At 40.4% G+C, this 22,474-nt stretch overlaps 1 protein-coding gene across 14 annotated transcripts in view; it reads left to right on the top strand.

The window, feature by feature from the left end:
• ABI1 (abl interactor 1) overlaps positions 1 to 22,474 on the top strand; it is a 126,809-nt gene that overhangs the window by 87,890 nt on the left and 16,445 nt on the right. For 4 of the 14 annotated variants that reach the window (XM_019497960.2, XM_019497939.2, XM_019497981.2 and 1 more), the window contains 6 exons: positions 10,292 to 10,306; positions 11,046 to 11,146; positions 16,196 to 16,336; positions 18,881 to 18,981; positions 20,310 to 20,393; positions 22,004 to 22,180. In XM_019497960.2, the coding sequence (XP_019353505.1) occupies positions 10,292 to 10,306; positions 11,046 to 11,146; positions 16,196 to 16,336; positions 18,881 to 18,981; positions 20,310 to 20,393; positions 22,004 to 22,180 (619 nt within the window). The remainder of the gene's footprint in view (positions 1 to 10,291; positions 10,307 to 11,045; positions 11,147 to 16,195; positions 16,337 to 18,880; positions 18,982 to 20,309; positions 20,394 to 22,003; positions 22,181 to 22,474) is intronic. The other 10 variants (XM_019497977.2, XM_006259630.4, XM_019497970.2 and 7 more) reach the window with 6 other exon arrangements.

The following is a 22,474-nucleotide window of genomic DNA, read 5'->3' as shown; positions in this document are numbered from 1 at the left end:
AAGCAGCAAACATAGTGCCTGGTAGTAGAGCATGAAAGAAATGCTCTGAATGTCCATATAATCAAATCCATTTGACATTATTGAAGGTGAGGGGGTTTTTTGGCTTAATTTTTTTTAATTAGAGGGCTGTCATGTGATAGGAAAAGTAGATTGAGTCCATGGGAAGGGTATGTCAGAATCCAATGCCAACCATCTGGACTCTGCATTTTAAGTGCTACAGTGATAGATGCTTTTAGAAGACCCTAAAATTAAATTAATCGCTCCTAATGTCTGAAGCTGCTGCATTGCTGAGCTGTTCATGTCTTGTATTGTCATAAACAAAGTGTTTTGATTAATAGACCCCAGAATTGTTAAACTTATACAGTTCTGGTTTTTGGCCGTCTCTCTTGGTAACATGCTCCTATTTATTCAGGAAAAATAACCTACAAGTTGATACCGACAATCTTTTTGTTCCCTGACAAATGGCCTACTTTTAATTGTTCTTTGCAATTATAGGAATATTTGCCATCTGCTAGCCAGTTAGCCTATCCTGGTAATTTGATTGATTATATTTAGAAACTATCCCTAAAATAAATCCACAAGTTAGATGTAGTGATTTGTAGTATGTTGCATTAACTATATCATGCCGTTATTTCTGTAGTGCCTGCTTGTCTAAGTGCCATCTTTATCAACCCTGCTATTTGTGACTGTTGAAAGATGATGCCTTTGGCTCTGCATGAGTCAGTTCATTATCCAAATGTTGAATTTGCCAGCCAATCTGTATACCCCTGTCATTAAATAAGGCACTGATACCTTCAGTTCCATTAAATGCAGGTGTCAACCTACTCTTCCCTGCAGCTGGGTATAAGGGAGAGCATCTCCAGGTGACGATCATCAATGCTTGCCCATATATTTTCCTGTCTCTTGTAGCGTGTGGCACTGACTTTATTTCTGTAAAGGAGGTTATGTGTTCTGCCTTCAGTCTTGGATACAAAAAAGCTAGATATCCCTCTTCCAAAAGCTTTCTACCGCTGGGTCTGAGTCTAATGTCAGTTTTCTTTCTGTAATTTAAATTGACAGTCTTGAAACAATTCCTAGTGGGCAGGAGTTGGCACAAATAAATAATGTACAGTATCTGACAGAGTTAGTATTCTTTGTTCTTAAGGCCCAGTTTTGCTGTGAATTGAGAGATAGCAAGGAATGGCTCTGTCTAGATTATGGGTGACTTAGTTGGTGACTGATATGGAGAGAGTTATACTGCAGATTCCTCTCAACTCAGTATGTGGAAAAAGATGACTTGAGGTTTCACTGCTGTTAGCCCTGTACTCTTGACTACAAGTTCTTCCATTTGTTAATGAAAACTGCTTAAGGTTGTATGGGTACTTCCCTGTCCTTGACTGGATGCTGGCACTGCCACAGGCTTACCAGCTGTGTAACCCTGATGTGTCATAGACTCTGCTAATAAAATTGAAATAATACAAGAAATAAGTCACTTGAATAAATATTAACTAAGGCTGCATATGGATGTTCAGGTGACCTGGGAGAATTCTCCTGGGTTTGTTCTTCTGATAGAAAAATGTCTGGAAATGCCTAAACAAACATTTGAATGCTGAGCCCCTGAAGAGCGCAAAATTTGCAGTGCTGATACTGCTCAGCTATGTGCACACATCTTGGTATAATCTGTAGGTTCCCTCTGTCTGCCTGGTGACAGATGGCAGCAGTGTGCAAGATATTCCTCACTGGCTGACTCAGACTGCTTTGTCAGCCTGTCTCTCCATGCAGCACAATATGGGATTGTGAAGGGGTTCATGCTCTGCTGAAGTAATAAAATCCAGTTTGAACATCACACTATTTGGGGCCGGGTGGAAGGGGGCGCAAAGTACCCTGGGGGAGGATTCTGCTGTGGCTTTTCTCAGAAGGTTAAGTTGTACAGACATTTTCTCTCCCAGGAGAAACTGTCCTGAGAGTGACTTAACCCTGGTTGTTCCCAAGTTTTTTTTTGTGTTTGTTTTTTGGAGTGGTCATTTTTGCTCCAGGAGAAAGAATATCTGAATATCTGTGTACTCATGATTTTTCCTGGGAGAGCAATGACTCTCCCAAGAGAAACTGAATTTCTGTAGGTGGCCCAAGTAATGTTTAGATGCCACGTTGTTTATCCTCTAAATGCAAACTTATTACTGTTAGTGTGATTTAACAAAACAGGAAGGTAAAAGATGTGGAAAAAGGAGACCAGCATATAGGGTGAAACACAGCCTGTCTAATTTTGTTTTTAGTGGCTTTATGCAAAAATTACTTTAAAAACCCTAACAATTTTAAGCATACTGCAGTTGGTAGTCTTAGAACTGCTTTTTTTGAAATGTGTAAATAAACTTTGATTCTTATTTCATCTAAAAAAAAAAACCTGTGGATTAAACTTGTTGTAACTCCCCAGAGCAAATGCTTCTTCACATGGAGCCAACAGGCTCTTCACCAAGAGAATGCAAAAATATTATACACAAAAAGTAAGTTGCCTCAATGCAACTGACCACACTTTAGTGTCTTATCCAGATGCGTCTCCCTTATGCTGAGGAAGAGGAGCAAAAGTAGACGCATGTAGGGAGGAAGGACTTTTTTTCTGTGAGTCAGGCAACTTTTTGTGCAGTTGACCAATGCTCCATTGTAGCAACTGGTCTCTTCAGTATGTTTCCTTCCTGCTAGGGAAATCCCTCTGGGAATTAATGCCACTTCTTGTAGCGCAAACTCTTGCCAACTGTTGCTATTTCATCTCTCACTAGTAAATCTAGTGCATTGTCATAGCAAAGTTCAGGCAGTGGCATCCTAGATTCTTGCGGAGCTTTGGTGCTGTGTGGGATGTAGGCATCGCGGTGTGGGACAGACTAGTGCAGATTTGGCCAAGGATGCACCTACTTATTGTATTTGTGGTTTGTAGGCTAGCGCTATTTTCAGGCTCTGTTCCCCAACTCTGTTTCATAATAATGCCCTTTATACTCAGGCCCTGCAGGGATAATGGAAATTCCTTTCCTCAGTGAGGAAAACTGTTTCCCCTCCTCAGCCCCACTGCAGGTTGGTTTTTTTTACTAAAAAAAATGGTCAGATATTTTGGTTTTGTGTTTTGACTTTTAAACAGCTCATCTTGAGATAATGTACGTCTTAGTGATTCTTGTCCTTTGTTGTTTAAATGGCAGCAAGAAATAATGGACATACAAGCAGTTTGATAGGCTGCTGCTGGATGTTAAATAGTTGCTCAGTTGTCACCTTCTTGGAATGGGAGTAGAGAAACACAGCTGAAGTCACTCTGGGGAATCAAAACGCTGTCCCACCATGAAGAGCTTCTTTCATATATAAAGCCCCTGGTTTTAAATAGTTATTAGATACAACCTTGTTAACAGTTATCTTTTCTTCCTCCTTCTTGTGGAGAAAAATATTGTAGCATCTAAGGAAATAAATAGATCAAAATCTGTGAATTAGCTAAAAGATTTGTGTTTAAAAATATGGAAACTGAAATAATTGTGCTTGTTTAATAGAAGAAGTTGGTTTCAGAATTTAAAAAATATTCCTTCTGAAGAATAAAAAGCAGGTAAAATTGAAGCCAGCAGGATATTGTGGTCCATGTTTTTTCAGAATGGAGATTAAGAAATAAATGGGAATGATGCTTATATGCATATAGGTTAAATAGTAATTTAAAATGGATTGAATTTATTTTATTCAACTAGTGGTTCTTGTATACAGAGCCTGAGCATTTTAGGTGGAGAGACTATAGATTTTGGGAGAATTCTAAAATGATCTGTCTGAGACATTTTTGTCCTTGGTTGTGAGAAGATGTGAGTAACTATTAAGACATGGAGACTTGCTAATTGGGCATAGACCCGGGAAAGATGTTGAATGAGGAGGGGGAAAATTTAAATTTGGGATGAGGCCAAAACACCTCAAGTCCCTGAAAAATAAAATGTACCTAGAGTTATGTGACTGTCACTAACAGATGTCATTGTTGCATTTCTCAGATGTATGTTCATCAATGTTAAAGCAAGGGGCTAGGGTGGCATGGGTGCTAAGTCGCATGGTTTACAACCCAGAGGTCACAAGTTTAAGGCCATAGCAGAAGCACTCATGGTGCAGCCTGTTAGATTTCAATGAATCTGTGACTTCTGCTAAATACCTTGTCACAAGGACATGAAAAATAAAGGGAAGCAAAAGGCAAAACAATTAGGAAAAATTTCTGTATGCTTGTTTGCTTTCTTTTTTTTTTTAAGTAAGCTATTGAATTTGGGATCTAGTGCAGCATTAACCATACTTTGTGTAGTAAGTTATTAAAATGATTTAAGCAAATGGTTCAGCAAACAGTAAATAAGTGATCCTGAGACTGGATTTTCATTCCCCTATTCGTTCATGTCAGATACTAGTACTTCAAAGAAGGTCATCTAGTCAATTATGCTTCTGTCCTGACCTCATTCACAGGAGTTATCACCAAACAGCACAGACTGCTAGAGGGTGAAAGACATTTTTTCTAAAGTTTAATTAAAACTTCTGTAATGTCAGCACTAATGAGATGTAATTAAACTCATATTTGGTGCTTTTTCTCTTAAGCACCAGTTACTGGAGAGTTGATTAAAATTATGAAAGCTAACATTCAAAGTGAATTTCTAGTTCTCCCTGGTTGCAGAGCAAATATTGGATGTGTGAACTCTGATTGGTTTTGTTTATTTATCTTTTTTTTTTTTTAAGCAAAATTTAATCTGATATATTTTAAGTTAACTTCATTTTGGCAACCTTGCTCGTAGTCTTTGAATGCTTGGAGTTGGCAATATTGAAATGTTCCAGAAACATAAAAATTAATATACAGTATAACTTCATAAATCTGGAATTCTCAGAAACCCAGCACTTCGGCGGCCAGTCCCAGAGCCACAGCCATATGCGGAGTGGTGGATGCGGCGGCTGGCTGCTGCCACATGCAAGTTTCCCTCTCTGCATCTGGGCAGCGACTGGCTGCCACTACCCCTCTTGCAACTGGCCGCCACTTCTCTCTTCTCCTCTCCTCTCCCTCCCTCCCCCCCCGCTCCACACACTGTACTTGCGTTTCAGAAATCCGGCATTTTCCGGCAGGTGGTCAGTCCCAAGCATGCCGGATTTATGAGGTTATACTGTAATACTTTCCAATAACATAGAACCTTTCAAAGAATCATGGAACAAACTTTCATTTGCATGCTTTACAAATAGTAACAGAACAATATCAAGATACGTTGCACATCATTCAAAACCAAAACTTTTGTTACTGCTATTCTAATAGGAGCTTAGAGTAATAAAGTGAAATAGTTTAAAAAAAAATGGACTTGGCTTTTCTTTCTTGGCTTGGACAACAATGAGTGTCCATATCGGTTGTTAATAGTCTGCATCTGGTTACTCTGTGTTAACAGGCGTCTGTAATTATTAGGCTGCAAATAATACAGGGAGAGGTTGCTAGTCTAAAAATAGCTTTCAGTGAATATTATGGTTACTGCCGATGTTCATTCAGTTCTGTTAAATTTTGTTTTAGAGCCTACATGGAACTGACACTGCCCTTTTGAAGTTGTGCTGTACCCTCTGAGTGAGGGAAGGGTTTGGTTCATTTTCATTGATACCAGAATAGAGTTATTTGCTTAGTTACACCGTTAGTTGCAGAAAGTGTATCCAGAACTTCTGGCTCCCACAAAAAAAATCTAACTTCTGGGTTATTCATATACCCTCCTCTTCTCCTTCCTAAACCCCGCTGCCCAAGGCCAGCTCTTAGGCATTTCTTGTTTCTCTCATATGCCATGGTACCCATATAGCAGCTTATGACTTCCCTTCCAGTTCCCAGTACCTGTTCTTTTGATAATCTAAAAATGATCCATCTACTTAACCTTAAAGTAGAAAGACTCTAAATATGCAGGATCTTCAGGGAAGTTTCAGAAGTCTTTGGGAGAATTCAGTTCTCTGGCCATTGCTGTGATAATAGAAGGGGTTTCCAAAAAGTGTCAAGCCCAAGTCCAGTGGCCTTTGCATAGGCCATGGACCTGATAGATATATTTTTGCTTGAATAGTAAGGAAAACACCCTTTTTAAAGGGAGGCTAAGCAAATAGCAACCAAAACCAGTCATGCCTTTTTGCTTCAGTTGGTGACTATTTTCTCGTTAAGGGTAATCGGATTTAAGGCTGACTAATATGTCTATGTTACAAAAGTACTAAAATCCTGCGTGGTGAAAGAAACTGGTTATCAGTGTAGACTGAGCTGGCTGCAGTTTCCCTTAGAGCAGGAGTAGCAGCATGGGGCTGGTCTGTGGGCCTTCAGGGATGCCTCTGAAGCTGAAAATGCAGCAGTGGGGAAAGGGGTGCTAATGTTAATTGCTGTTTCATGGAGCTGTGGCAGCTGCTGCTCACCTTGTTATGAAACTCCCCACCAGCCAGATCCAGGTATCATCTGGCCTGCATGCCTGTTTGCAGGTGGGAAATTTGGTGGCAAGATGAGTGATGGTTGCAGCTGTGGGAATGATGGGAATTTACATTTGGCACCACTTGTCCCACTGCCAAATATCTGGCCCCATGAGCTAGATTACACTGTTCCATGGGCCATATCTTTAACAGCATTTAAACTTGTCACTTTTGTCTAGTTCAGTATTTAGATTGGATGGTCTTAGCTGCTTTTAGTAGCAGGTGTGGTACAATACACTCTGAATTTGACTTTTTAAATTCAGCTGTTGTTCCTGCTCGCTGTACTTGTGATGCAGTTATTCTACAGGCCGAAGTTTTGTCCCTGTTTTCACCATGATGGTTAAAACTCTTGTTGACTGGAGCAGGGCAGGGCTCCATCCCAAAGCTGTGTTGTACACAATGGGCTTTTGTATCTTTTTGTTCAGTTTTTGTTCAGTTATTTGCACAACTTGGGAGAAGCATACCAAGTATGTAATTCCTGTTTTTTTTCCAGACGTTATGATTTGAGCAGTGGCATTCTGGTTTCCTTCATTGCAACGAACATGCCCCTATACCATTGCTTGAGAATGGGAACTTTTGGAATTAAAGGCATGTTGAAGAATATTGCCAATCAAAGGCCTCAGTCCTCCATCCCCTTGAACACTAGACCACAAAAGCTTGAAAATAAATCTAATCCTGCCTTCATTGGTCTGATTTCCTTTTGCATCATCCTTGGTCTGTGATTATTCTTGCATCCACTATTTAAACAACAGGGTCTCTGAGGACAGGCCAACAGATTTCTGTGAAGGTAAAAGGTCTAGTGAACAGCAAGGTCAGGTTTTGGCAGCTTGGTAGGGGATTTGACAGCACAGCCTTGGTCTGGGAACCTTTCCTCACACGCTGCATACTTGAAGGGACTCTACTTTCTCTCTAAGGAAACGGTTATATGGTTAACTTTACCCTGCCAAGCAGCACTATGCCAAAACAAGCCATGCTGCTCTGTACACATTACAACCAAAGCTAGAAGTTGAGTAGTTGCCTCTGTGTGGTGCTGTGACTTTATGTACATCAATGTTCACTTCTCTCTTGCCCTCACCACTGTTTATCTGACAAATAAATCCTTCAGGATGGTGTTTTAAACTGCAGTTGGAGGATAGTCCAAGAGGAGGTGGGATAGTGTGTTGGAAGGTGTTAATTAGTGCCATCAACCAACTGTTTCATCTGTGCAGAGCAGCTTGACTCTGTGGTTGTATGAAACGGATGGCAAGGGCTTCAGGTATCTGATTTTTCTACCTTTTGGTTTCCTGACTTTTTCTTTTCCTCCCTTTAGACTAATAGGGCTCTGGTTATTTGTGCCTAGAGTGTTCTCTGAAACTTTGGGATTGAAGAGATGTGGCATTCAAATATTAGTGGGTTCCTGATTTAAAAAAAAAAAAAAAATGCTAACAAATTGATTTCATGCCCCCCACCCCCAGCCCAGCCAATAAATAATACTAGATGATGATGCCTTTTCCCACTTAATTAACTAACAGTGGTTAAGCAGCCATATGTTTCATGCCAGTGGGAATTGATTTGTTCTTCTCCTCCCCCTCCCCCCCCAATTACTCCTGTCATCTTTCTGAACCAGGCTTTCCATTCCACTAGACTGTCTCTTGTTTCCCTCGTATTCTTTCTCTCTGCGTTCCCAGCCACGTGACCCTGCATTGTATTAGCAGCAGCAGAGTGAACGGAGTACTGAGGATGCTTAGCGCTTTTCTTGTTCAAGGCGCTGTGACAACAAACTAATTCTCCATACCTCTCCTGTAAGTTGTAGAAGTATTATCATGCTTTTATGGCGAGAAAACAAAGATTAAGGTCACATAGTGAGTCAGGCGGAACTAGGAGTAAAATCCAGGAACTGCTGGACAGTATATGCAAGTATAGTAGACAAGGCCCTATGTTTTTGTAGCCAAAGAGTCAGCACTTTACATCAGCAATTGACAGTGCATCTGTTCTGGAGCTGCAAAGGAGGCAGAGCATAGCGGAGAGTAAAAAGAGACGGGGTGCAGCAAAGACTCAGCGTGGATGACTGATATCATTCATGTCTTTGTTGAGAGAGGAAGACTTTAACTGCTAAAAGAGGTTGGGCAGGAATCCTGAGTCTGACATGCTATATTTTCTCCTAGTCATTAGCTGAAAGGTTATGAACTATGGCTTCCAAGGAGACTAGTCATTTTACTTTCTGATCCATTGAACAGCAAAATTCCTTGCTTTACGCTATTGACCTTAGCAGCTAGCAAAATACAGAGAAGGGGCATGTAATCTACAGGTGAAGAAATCAAACTTGTTGATAAATGGTTTTATGATGTTATGTTAAAAAAAAAAAATAAAAAAAATTGAGCATTAAAAACCAAACTACCAAGTCAGTCCCGGAGCCCCTACTTTTCTTCCTATAGAGCGGATATGTTAGGGCAGGGAGGGGTAGTATAAACCAGTGTTTCTCAACCTGTGGTTCACACCCCAAAAGTGCAAAAAAAACCAAAAAAAAATGGTTCATGGAAAAAAAGGTGTAACATCACAAGAATATGCGAAAGGGTCACAGACTTAAAAAATGGATTCTTCTTTAAAGGATAAAAATGTGAGAGAGTCTTTTCCCTTGCATGCCAGCTGAGTTCAAGCCTGCAAGAGGCTGCTTGGGAGCCCCCCAGATCCCACACCCCGCCTCCCCCACCTGCTTCTCACACCCACCCCCTACCCCAAATGGGGGGCAGGGGACAGTGGGTTGGGAGTGAGGGCCACTGGGTTGGGACTGGCCATTGATGTTTACAAATTGGTCCTGGTACAAAAAGGGTTGAGAACCACTGATATAAACTACTTCAATTTGATGACAAATCCCAGTCCACTCTGGGAGGACCACATCTAGGACATTCATTATTACTATATCTTGACTATTCCTGAAACTACCAGGAAGGGTACATATTTGTGTAGTGACTTTCTTGTCACAATAAGGACCATTAATACTAGGGACAGAAAATGCTAGTCTGCTTCCAGAAATTCAACAGATAACTTCTTGTTGTTATTGGCTTGGCTATCTTTTAGGTTAGACTTCCAAAAACACCAGTTTTTTTAATTATTAAAGAAACCTCAAATTTATCTTCTGTTTCTGGCCCCTTACGCGTAACGTGAGGTCATGTTTTCATGTTTTTCTCTGCAACCGTGAAGACTAAGAACCTCATAAAGATTAGGAATCTCCTGACCCCTGACTGTTTAATAGTATCAATTATTTTGAGCTGGCAAATTGTACTACAGTACTGATTTAGGTTGCATTTCAGTCAGTAACGTTGAGGTGAAAGGCTCTGCTTGTAACACATGAGAACTCCCTTCATCTGTTTCTATCATTCAGTGCAGCAGCTAGAAGTTTTCCAAAATACATGGAGATTAAATGTCAAACTGAATATATTCTGCACTAGGTGATATAGTGTTCAGTGTGCATGTGAACTGGAACTTTTTAGTAAGCATAGTGTTGGAGTTGGATAATTTTAGTCAAACGCATTAAACTGGCTTTACAGTCTCATGATTGGCAGTGGGGAGGAGTGTGACTGGCTGGCCACGAAGAGGTTTGCTTCCATGCATCTTTGTTCATTGCAGCAGCAAATAAGTGTAGAAAAGTTTGATTTTGTTTTTAATTTTGATAAATGTAAAATTTCAATTTGAGGGTGCCAGTTAATTATGGCTTATGTTGTGTGCCTGCTTTTGAGCCTGTATATATATTGTATCTGGAATGCAGTAGCTAATTATCAATAGGGAAATTGAATTTTTGTAATTAATTGTAGTTTTAATCTGTCCTGTCAGTTGTGATGGATTTGCCATTAATTTCTACTTTTTTCCCCCCTTTTTTGCCAACGTTAAGTGGCTAAAAGCCAAGGTAAGAAGAGTTATTTCTCATTTGACCCAGAGTGCCTCACTGTATTTGATAGTAGAGGCTGCAGAACCATTAAAACTGAAAACTAGTGCTCTCCTATACTGCTCTGCTTTTCATAGGTTTTTTAGATTTAAACATGCTGTATTTCATTTCAGATTTGCAGCAATTAGCTGAGGTGTGTTAATATATCAGTGATATATTGACACTTGCATTTATATCTAGTTACATTAATTTCTCTAACATGTGTTAGTGCTTTGCTCTGATTCAGTAGATGCCTTGATCCTATTCACTTACATTTTTTTACAGGAGGTTTCCCAGACAATCTGCATGACTGCTAGTCAAAGAGCTGAGCAAAACTGGATGAGGAATATTGGTCAAAGCCAGACGAGATTGTACAGTCAGCCTTTATTTTTATTTAAAATAATCATACTTGAATTGGCATGAACATGGCTGCAACATTCTTTCAAAGAAAAGAAGGAAACAGAATTTTGCACGTGAATCAATTATTACCTGTCCATTACTTAAGTTTCAGATGTGCCTCTATCTTAAAATAATAGCAGAGACAATGTAAAGCTCACATTTTAATCCTTGTTTTTAATGGTGCTTTTTCTATGTGCAGCTAAAAGAACTTGCTGTTTTACAGCTGTCTGGGAACCCTCATTTCATATTCTTACACAACAAAATAACTGTCAATAGTAGAGCTGTATCGGTAAAAATAAAATAATGTTTCCCCTCATTTCAGCATGGAAGTAACCAGCCTGCAAGAACTGGCACCTTGTCAAGAACAAATCCGCCTACACAAAAACCACCGAGTCCTCCCATGTCAGGCCGTGGAACTCTGGGGTAAGAATGAGGCTGGTAATCCTGCCTGTATATTTGAGGAAGTTTTAAATTGTGCTGATATTAATGTTTCTTAGTTTGGTGAGTGAATGCAGAGTCCAGTAACTCTATCCTGTCAGGCACATCACTTTTTTATAAACAATACAACTGTACTGTTTTGGTTTTTTCAAACACTTTTTTTTTAATGGCTTTTCTTTCAGGAAACATTTTGTCATGGGCTTAACAATAGGTTGAATTTATTATTTTATTTCTGATAGGAGTTAGCCACTAATATTTAGAATACGGAAGGACTCTGAGAAGGCTTTTCTCATTTTTAAAGTTCCAAAGCAGGAGATTTCAGGGTTAAGGTTCTCTGTTGTTAACTTGTATCTTGATAGCATAGAGGTATGAAAATGCATTTTTTGCCTTTGTTCTGTGCTGAAGTATTTAAGCAAAATTGGGTTGCTTGAGGATGTATTCTCATTTGTGCACCCACTTGAATAGAAATTGTAATGCTTTAAATCTTTCACTGATGTAATCTTTCAAGATGGTAAAATCTGGTGATCTTGAGACATCAGCAAATTATTACAGCTTATCCTGACATAGTGTTTCTTGGGTAATATGCCTTTTGGCCTATTGTGTACAGTCTTTTGGGTGATATCTGAAGAGAAGTCTGTGTAACAGAGGTCCTTTTCTGCCACAACTCTGAATCCCCTTTTTTTGCCCCCCCGGACTCTGGGCATAGGGTAGGTGGAAACCTAGTCGTGGTGGGCTGGTGTGCGTGTATCAGTGACGGATGTTTTGGTTGACTGAGTTGATGTGCTGAGTAATGTGTGAAGTAGCAAGGCAGCTATTCAGATGGGGACCTGGAGAGCCGGGTAAGAAAAATAGGCAAGTCACAGCCCTCTAAAACAAAGTTTTGCAGTGGTCTGGGGAGCACTGAATCTTTGTTAGTATTGTGTTTAATGCATTCTTTTTTTAAGGCAAACTAGTGCTATGTGCATGCGCTGCCTCATTCTTTGTGAAAGTTCATTCCCTGCTCTTGGGTAATGTGCTCTGCCTCAGTTGTCTACCTGATCATTAGTGTTTTCCCACCACAGAGAGCTGCTTTTCAGCAGTGAGGGGAATTGTTTGGGATCCTTTTGGGAAACAATACCCTTTTCATTTAATGGAATCTTGGGAAATGTAATACCCCAGGAGAGAGAGCGATAGAGAGAAAAGTCCACACATCGGGGATGGCAGAAATGATAAACAACAAGCTCAATATTGAATAAGATCTGCAGGTGGCAGAAGATTCCTGGATAATCTTCCCTGTGACCAGGGTGGGGGTATAGGGAAGCACCTAGTCTGGCAAAGAGTCTTGACTAGGTGGATTCTACAGGAAGCATCTCGGGGGGAATGCAGCAAGCGTGGTGAGCTGAGTGGATAGGCATTGTCTGAATCTTGAATCTGAATCTAGAGGGGAGAGAGGGCTTTTATTTCCTTGTACTTCCCCAGGGGGTGCTGTCAATAAACACACTGGAGAGAAGAGGAATAATTGAACTCTGGAAATGAACCAAATCCTAGTGTCTGGAGAGTGCTGGCAAAGAACTGTCTGGAGCTTGGAGAGAGCATGTGTTTAACTAGGAGGTTTTCCAGACAATCTAGGATTTAGTCCTTGGAAAGGGAACGTCTTTTGAGTTTTAGCTGCAGAACTGAGTAAACCCCGAGAAATCAGACACGCACAGCAGGAGTAGCTACATCCTCCCTTTGCAAAAATGTGCAGAGAAGAGTTAAGACTTGGACTCCAGTTCTTATTCCCAGTCTCTCTAAGCTAGGACAATAATGATAGGATTTTTAATGTTCTTTACTTTGGTTATTTCTAGTAGAAGCATGTACAAAATGTCCTTGTTTATCATTTTTCTTTTCGGTATCAGTCATATTTCTGGCTTGGTCTAACTGGAACATAGGTTTTTTCATTTTCTCATGATTTAATCATTTTGGCACAACAAAAATAATAGCAGTCACCGTCTTAAAACTTTTTGTGGCTGTGTGTGTGCACAAACAAACTAATCCACAAATACCATAATTCATGCAGATAATTGTGATGTGCCTATTTTTTTTCTTAGAAACGGTTTAGTTAATGTTACTGTCCTGAGAAGTGCTTTTCTATAATATCTATTGAAATCAAACTTGTTTGCTAGGATACCACAAAATGATGCAACTAAACTTTATGGCTATAGGGACAGAGATTACACACAAACTTGTGTGAGTGATTAGAAACTGGTTCAAATCTATAACATACAAGAAATTCAGTGCACATAAACCACTTTCAAAGTGGCCAAAACCAGTTTTTAAGATAAACCTGGATGAATGTAGTATCAGCTTTAACTGATTTAAGTTTAAATCAGTTTATAGAACTTGTCCCAGATCCCCTCCAGATTCAAGTTAACTCATAGTCCCCCAGCATCCCAAGATGCTTTGCACCTCTCCCGCAACCCTTTTCCCACAGGGTGGGCAGGCTAGCAGGGAGGTGTGCTCTAGCATCCCCCAGCTTCTGTCCTGGGCCACTGCAGGCATGTGACTACATTTCTGCATTTCCGGAATCAAAAGCGAATGTCTGTTCATTTGCTTCTCAGTTCAGTTTACGCAGCTTGGACTAACCTGCAGAGATTGAATTGATTCAGTCTTGAGCTTTTTTGACTGTCTGTACTTAGCCATCAGCTGATAACTGAACAAAACACACTTTTTTTGTGATGGCTTTGCTCTTTTTCTTTGTTTGCTTTTCACTTCACCAAATTCATTGTCTTGCTGTGATTGTCTGGTTATTAAGGGGTGGATTTTTATATTTATTTATTTACTTATTTTTACTATGCTGTAGAGCTGTTCATAGAAGTGCATCGATATATCAGTCGCATATTGGATTGGCACCGATAACAGGTAAACTAACATTATCGGCTGTTGGCTTTTTTTGGTCGATAGTGTCACCGATAAATAATGCTGTGTGCAACTACAGCATGCATATGGCCAGGAATGCAGCCTGGTAGTTTGGAGAGCAGCCTCCTGCTGATAAGTCTCTGGGGGAGAAGGGATGTGGAGGAGGGGAAGGGCTGTGGGAGGGGCAGATTGAGGCCCCCATGGTGAGGGAGGGAGGGAGTGGGGCTTGGGCAGGCGCTGCCAGGCCAGGGTGGCGAATGTGACCTCGAGGTCAGGAGTGGGATGGAGCCACAGGCAGCTCATTTGGGGGGAGGTGGGGGTGGCTCACCATCCCTGCTGCTGTGTGAACCCCCAGGGGAGGCATGGGGGGGCACATGCCCCCCTGGATTTGTGCACAGGGCAAAGGCAGGGTGCCCACTGCGGGCTAAGGGTCAGAGGCTGTGCCTATAGTCTGAATTTCTATTTTCAATATTTCAAGTAACACGCTAGCCTCTTCCTGGTGGGGGAGTTGGGCCGGTGCTGCGCTTGGGGCATGCAGGGGTGGGCCAGGCTCAGCTGCATGGAGCTTGCAGTGGCGGCACTGGGAGGGGTGGATATGGGGGGGGGGGCTATAAAGAATTTTGTGGTAGCTATAGCTCCTCAAATCCGTACCCCCCCAGCACCACTCCTGCTTTCAAGGGAAAGGCAGGGCTCCTGAGGGAAAGGCAGCAAAGAGTGCCCTGAGCAGGTCAGTGCTGGGAGAGGCTCGGGGGGGCTATAACTGCCCCAAAATTCCCCATAGCCACCCCTCCCAGCACTGCAGCACACCTTGCACATCTGAGCCCAGCCCCTTCACCGGGAAGAGGCTGGCACAGCCCCTGACCCTGAACATGCAGCAGGCAGCCCACCCTTGTCCTGCACACAGGGGGATATGTGTCCCCCATACTTTCCTCAGGGGTGTGCACAGTGGTGGAGAACTGCCCCCTCCTTCACTCTCCTGCCCTGCACCCTCTGGATGAACCACTCGTGGCTCCATCCTGCTCTTGGCCTTGAGGTCCCATTCTGTGTCCTGGCTGGGCAGCCCCTGCCCCTGCCCACTCCCTTCCTCACTGTGGGGGCTTTGTTCTGCCCCCCTCATGCTCCTTCACTCCCCCACACTCCTTCTCCCCCCACAGACTTTGTCAGGAGGCTGCTCTCCAAACTCCCAGGTTGCATTCCTGTAAATCAGCTATTGGATCAGTAAATCTTTATCAGTGCACCTCTAGTTTTTCAGCAAATATAATGCAAGCTTATGGCAGTGTGGCTTCCTAGATAGAACATTAGACCTTGGAACTTGGGAGACCTGTTATCTACATCTAGTTTGGCTGGCAATCTGACGGATGGCTTTGAGCAAGTCATTTAATCTCTTGGTGCCTCAGTTTGTGTGATGGTGATAACTGTGCTTCCCTCCCACGTAAAGATTTATTATATGAAGAACACTATATAAAAATTAGGTGCTTCTGTTTAAGTGGCGATTTAATAAGATATTGTGCAAATAGTTAAAAATGTTTTGTCATACCTTCTGGGTTCCTTTCTTTGTGTGCAGCCTCATACCTGATTTCTGGTCAAGCATATGGTTACCCTTTTTGTTTGGGGTATTCTTTTGGATAGTTACATTTTGAAGGGAGTTGTATTTGGGGAAGTGTTTTAACAGTCCCTTGGTTATAACCTTGTTGGCAGGCACAATTGTAAGGCTGTGTACATGCTGGAGTTTACACAACTGGTAACCTCTGGAGTATTTTGTGACCATAAATTTGGGTATATTTTAATTAATTTGTGTGTTTTAAAGGTATGTATAACTTAGTCTTGCAGTACTAAATCACTTTCAAGATACTTTTTCTATGGTTTTATTTAACATACTCAATATTAAAATGTTATTTAACTTTTGAAATGAGACTAAAATTAACTTTAATCGTGACTTTGTAAATATGCAACACTAGTATGCTGAGAGCAGAACACCCGTTTTACTTTATGCTTGTAGAGGTGTATTATTTATGGTAATGTGGGTCACTGTACAGTGGTTGTTTATGAAGGTTTAGGAAAACAAATGGCTTGATTACTTTTAATCAGAGGAATTATCCTTTCTACCTCTTGACCCTTTATCTTTTTCTCTTTCCCATCCCCTTTTTCTTTGACCAGACGAAATACTCCTTACAAAACCCTGGAGCCAGTCAAGCCTCCGACTGTTCCTAATGATTACATGACCAGTCCTGCCAGACTTGGAAGTCAGCACAGTCCAGGAAGAACAGCTTCCTTGAACCAGAGACCAAGAACCCACAGGTAGAGTATGTTGCTGCTGATTCCGTACCCATTTTTGGTCTGGTTCATTGGGGTGGTAGAAAAGCTTTGTACCTGGATCCTTCAGAGGTTGGGAGCATACGCCATGTAAGAAAGATATAGTTTTAAAATACCTTGGATTCTTCTTTGTAGAAAATGCTCTCCAGATTTGGTACCTCTGAATGTATTGACTCTAGCATGTGTTTCAGTTTTTCAAATGTATACAGAAGGTGTAGGGTAAATTCACCATTATAGACGAAGTAAATCAGATGTACAGGTTTTCCTTGCTTTATGCTGTACATGCGTTCCTGAAAAATGGTGCATAACTCAAATTCGTGTAAGGGGAGCCCACTTTACAATATAACAAATAGGGATATATTCCAAGACCTTGACTGTACTGACCGCCAGACCCATAGATGTTAGGGTCGGAAGGGACCTCAATAGATCATCAAGTCCGACCCCCTGCATAAGCAGGAAAGAGTGCTGGGTCTAGTTGACCCCAGCTAGATACTCGTCTAACCTCCTCTTGAAGACCCCCAGGGTAGGGGAGAGCACCACCTCCCTTGGGAGCCTGTTCCAGACCTTGGCCACTCGAACTGTGAAGAAGTTCTTCCTAATGTCCATTTCTACCACTTTTACAAGATGATTTTGGTACTCACTAACAGCAGACAGTACACACAAGCACAGGGTGGTGGTGAATGTTACTATAACGGGGCTGGCAACTACAGAAACGTGCATCACACGACAAGCAAGGAGCACAGCTCCACACAGGAGACTCTATTTTGCACATCACTCCCACAATGCACCACACACAGCAGCTGACTGAGGACTTCCATCACACCAATCGCGTACAAGTGAATTTACCTCACATAAAACGAATTTTTGGTATAAAACGGGTCATTGCATAAGAGTAAATTTGCACATACAGAACCCGCATAAAGCGAGGGAAACCTGTATAGCATAAACATATAGGAGCACAAGCTCCCTTAATCGGATGCTGTGAAAGGACCTGCACAGGGCAGTGTATAAAGTGGACATAATGTGGGCACTATCAGTACCCTCCTCGCGCAATGGCAGAGAAGTAATTGGTTGATTTATGTGTTCAGAGAAAGAGGACCATGCCCCATACTATAGAGGAAGGCAAATGGTTTTATTGTCCTTGGAATCGCTAAAGAAAGGATTGGTGTTTTAGTCATTTAAACAATCTGATGTTTTAAAAAGCATAATAGTTCTAGGATTCAGAGAGTCCTTTTGGACCTTGGAAAAACAATTGTTATATGTATGAGACAGCTTGCTGCCAGCTATGAAACGCGTCAAAATAAAATAATTTCTAAATCAGTATGCAGTGAAGACCTTTTAAATCTTAGCCAGCTCCTGTGAAGTCTCCATTCTTGTCTCTCAAGATCTTTTACGTAGATTGCAGCTAGAAATTCAGCTGCAACCATGGTGACAAGATCAAGGTCTTCAGCAGTCAGAACACTAATTTTGAAGGAATTATCTTGGCTCCCAGTTCAGATCACCAATTTTCTTTTTATAGCAGTGTTATTTTCTTAAGATGTATTTGAATGATTTGTACCTGACTCTTCAGCCGCATTGATGTATGGTTGCACAGAAATGGTAAATAAAGTGGATTGAGTGCTGCTATATTTTAATTAGCATGAATCTGTGGAAATGGCTTTTAAGTTACAGGGCATCTTGGTTGTTTAATTCTCTTCCTGCCCTCTGAATCTCAGTAGATTCAAGCCTTGGCTGATGGCATATTTATTGAATTTTGTCCTTGGATTCATATTCAGTTCCCTACTTTCCATTTAGTTGGAATGGCCTTTAAGAGGCTTACATGAAAAATATTGTATGATTTCTTCAAGTTACATTAGGTATAAATACTTGGCCTTTAATTGTGATATTACTTTAGAGCTGTTCTTAAACATGATTGAAAAGTGAATAGCACACAATAACAACACTGAAAATATTGTAGATTGCTGGATCTAAGAAAAAGAGGAGAAGAGGACATTGTTTATACCAGAACTTATGTTTTGCCTTTATTGTTGGTCTTTCTTGTAGTAAAACTGCTAATGACTCTAAACTTGGACTCACATATTCATTTGGTAAAAGGAAGACATTTTAAACCTGTAGCACACATTCCAGGAATTGCAGATAGTTTACGCTTGACCCATTTAACACCCCATTTCTCATCTTTAATTTGGAGCACCTGGCAGTGTTACTGTATTCATATTAAGACTCGGTTGCCTAGATCTTAAATGGGTGCTTACATTATTAGTTAACACAATATTTAATTAAAACATGACTATGGAAAGGTGTAACAGCTTAGCTAATTGCATCTACTACTGCTAGAATTTAATGGCTTCTGATTTGATTATCTGAGTAGGGACTGCAAATACAGAGTCAATTTACAGGGCTTTTATTCTTTTAAACGATGTTTAAAATTGAGCCAGTTTTAATCAGTCACTGTTTAGGTATGTAAGAGGAATGTTTGTACATCTTTGTGGGCAACTATGATGACGCTTGTGTATGTGTTTTTTATTTAAGTGGTAGTAGTGGCGGAAGTGGTAGTCGAGAGAATAGTGGAAGCAGCAGTATTGGCATTCCCATTGCCGTGCCTACACCTTCACCACCAACTATTGGCCCAGGTATGAGATTCTTTTCATATTACTTCATAAGTTACTGTGGCTCATTTGGATGTTTCCAAATGGACCCTTTTGTGTGTTCAATGGCTTTGAAATTGTCCTGAAACAAATAGAATCCTAGTTACAGAGTCTGTCCCATGAAAGTCTGTCATGAGAAATCTGAAGTCTTAATCTCTTGGGGAAAAATATTCCCAAAATAATTGCTCATTTAAAATGGTTAAAACACTTATGTTAGCTCTTTGTTTTATAGAGTGTTAATGCTAACTGATTCTAAAGAATTAAAGGATTTTCCCCTTGTTGAGAGGTACCAGATTAAATCAATTCTTTTATAGTGCTTATGGACAAGTTGTCATTTCTAATTGCCCTGAAAAGAAAAAGCAACTGTATTGTATGCATTTAATTGGTGAGATCTTTTGAAATAGCCTGATAGTTTTATTATTATTGTATATGCTAAAAATTTAATCAAAAGAACAATTATTTTGTTTAACACCTAAAAAAGGATGGGAAGACAATCTAGGAATAAACAAAATACCAATTATAAAATTTAACATCATCCACTAATGTGATTTTTCAAAGCCAAAAATAAATCAAAGTGTAAGAACTGTCATTGCTCAATACCCTATAAATTGCATAGGAACTGGCAGTAGGACCTTAGGCATCAAGAGCACAACTCTACCATTTGATAAAGAAAACAGAATCCCCTGTTAGAAGTGCAGAACCATAGGGGTAAAGGGAGGAGAGGGCCCCTAGGCCAATCATCTGCATAAATGCAGCTTTTGATGTTTCTAAATTACTCCAGATGCACGCTGTTCAGTGAGAGGATTGTCTTAGGGCTGAGAAAGTACAGTACTTGGTTGTTAGTCAATATAGCAAGATAGAGGAAAGTCATGACTGCAGGCTTAGTGAATGTTTATTCTGTAAACATGTTAAGCTGTCTTGGGTGAGGAAGTGATAGTCCAAACTAAAAATAAAGACTAAAAGATGGTGGTGGTCAAACTTCATGTTTTCACTCCCGGGTGGAAATTTGCCATTGGAATCTTTTGTAAACAAAGAAGCAGATCACACGTTCCCTTTTTTACAAAGATTTAAGGCCTACTTCAGGTTCCCAATCCTGCAGTGGGGTCCATGTAATGTGGAGTTCTCCTTTTTGTGGTTTTGCATTAATAAAGTCAAAGGATTCCATAAAGAAGTAAAAGTTTGTAAGTATGCGACTTACCATAGGGCCAGGGCTCAAATTTTGTATCCGGCACTAGAGAGTTTCTGATTTCTTGTTTGTTAAACATGCAGCTCTTTATTCCTAGCCTAACTGGCAATATGAACTATTTTATTAGCACACATTTCTGTTCCTCCTCCTCCTGGAGCCCCGCCAGCACCACCACTGCCACCACCACCTCTCCCGATGGGCAGTATGATAGGTGAGACTTAGTCAGCCCTGAAGTGATTGTGATTATTTAGCATAATCAATAATAAACTCCTCCTAATGGATACATAGAAGCTGTCTGCCTCCTTGTTAATGGGGTGTACATGGTTTTGGTATAAAGATCCACTAATCTCAACTAATTCCTCTGGTGAAAGCCTCTGAAGGTACATGCATATGGAAAAAGTGTAATGCATTAGTTACTTAGAACCCTAATATTCCCAGTGAAGCTGATCTGATCTGCAGCAATATGAATTTGGTCTGTGTGCAGGTCTTCTCCTTGATATTCTGACTTTGAAAAAACAAGACAGTAATAATGTACATTAAAGGAACAATAATTAATATGGGAGGGAGGATATATACTGGGATTTCTCTTGTGGACCAGTATGAATGAAAATAGAAGGAAGAGCAGAAGTGTCTAGTCTACTGGTTTGGATACAATTCAGTAATCCTGTGTGGAGATATGAAACTGGGAGACTTCAGAAATTCTTTTGTCAGATTTGTATCTTCAAGCTGCACCAGCAAGTGCTCCACAGCACAGGGCAGTTGTCAGAAGTCATTTTCTTGCCATGAAACAGACTTTGGAGGCTTTGACTTGCATAATCCTTGAACATTTTCTCTTACCTGAAGTGTTAAATCATCTTCAAATAGTATTTAATTAGTCTATACATTTCTGAATGTACTTCTTGCACATATGTGTGTATGTAATATATGTATGTATGTATATGTGTGTGTATATATGTATGTATATGTATGTTGATTCATATATATGCACACAATGATTTTTCTGCAAAATGTTACTGTGCTTGAAAGCTAAAAGGAACCTGTGCATTGACAAATAAGAGTTAAATTTGAGGTTCATCGGTTTGCATGGAGTGAAATTCTTTAGCCTCTGTGATAAAGAAAAATGAAACAACAAAAAGGAAAGAGACTGAGCAGTTATTCTTTCGTTTCAGATTAATAATGAATTGTACATCAGCTGTGTGATTGGTTAAAAAAAAAAAATTGGTGCTGACACACTTTGTATGTGTATGTTGATTCAAATTTGTTAATGCAGGTTCCCTGTATGAAAGCACAGTTAACAAATGGTAGAAATATTAAATATGAATAATGTCCAAAAATCATAACCTGGTGCTTGTGTGAGCCATGACTAAATATGTTTCTGCAGTGGTGAGTGTTTCCTTCTTTTTGTTCAAGAACATCTTTTTATAGGTTTTTTCTTTTAAAAGATTGCATTCTGAAACAATCTTGCCTCCAAAACTTTTGCTTTCAACAGGATATGGAATCTTTTCATGGTGTTTACCTGTCTTTTTCTTTAATGAAAGGAGTTGGAGCTTTGCTAATTTATATAACCTATCTGTGTAGCGAGCAAGATTTCAGTAGCTTTTTATATCATAGATAAACATTTTATGTGGCTGGTATCATAATATTGTAGAACTGGGTGTTTTCTGTCTCTTGTTGATCACCTGCTACTGGCCTTACCCTGCTGGAGTCGTGGTTTCAGGTATTTGTCACATTCTGGGGCTTTTTTCTGTGTTCTGCATTCTGTCCTATGTAATACGTGGCTTAAGTCTTCTCGTTGGTTCCTTTTGGCTAATGCTTTTTCAGCTGCTCCTGGTTCAGCTCCTGGTTCCCAGTATGGCACAATGACCAGGCAAATTTCGCGACACAACTCTACCACTTCCTCAGCATCTTCTGGTGGATACAGACGGAATCCCTCTGTGACTGTCCCATTTTCTGCTCAACCTCATGTTAATGGCGGGCCTCTTTATTCTCAAAACTCAAGTAAGCTTCTGTGCTTTGCAGTCATGGACTGTTTTGAGCTAAATGACTTGCTTGTGCAGGTGAACAGCCAGAATCAAACATTTGTTTGCATTTATCTCCATTTCCTTAGAAAAGATGCAGAAAGGTGTGCTCTATGTCAGTTTCAATTATATGTTGAACATTTGCCCTTCCCCCACCCTGGGAAATTATCTAGCAACAAATATAATGGGCAAGATTAGGATTGCCCTGTAATTAAAAGTAAACAATTAGAAATATTTTGTGGGGTGTTTATGCACAAAAAAGGGCTCCACAATT

This window comes from Alligator mississippiensis, chromosome 5 (assembly GCF_030867095.1).
Source record: "Alligator mississippiensis isolate rAllMis1 chromosome 5, rAllMis1, whole genome shotgun sequence".
Classification (NCBI taxonomy): Eukaryota; Metazoa; Chordata; order Crocodylia; family Alligatoridae; genus Alligator; species Alligator mississippiensis.
This window is presented reverse-complemented; position numbering and strand designations above follow the sequence as displayed.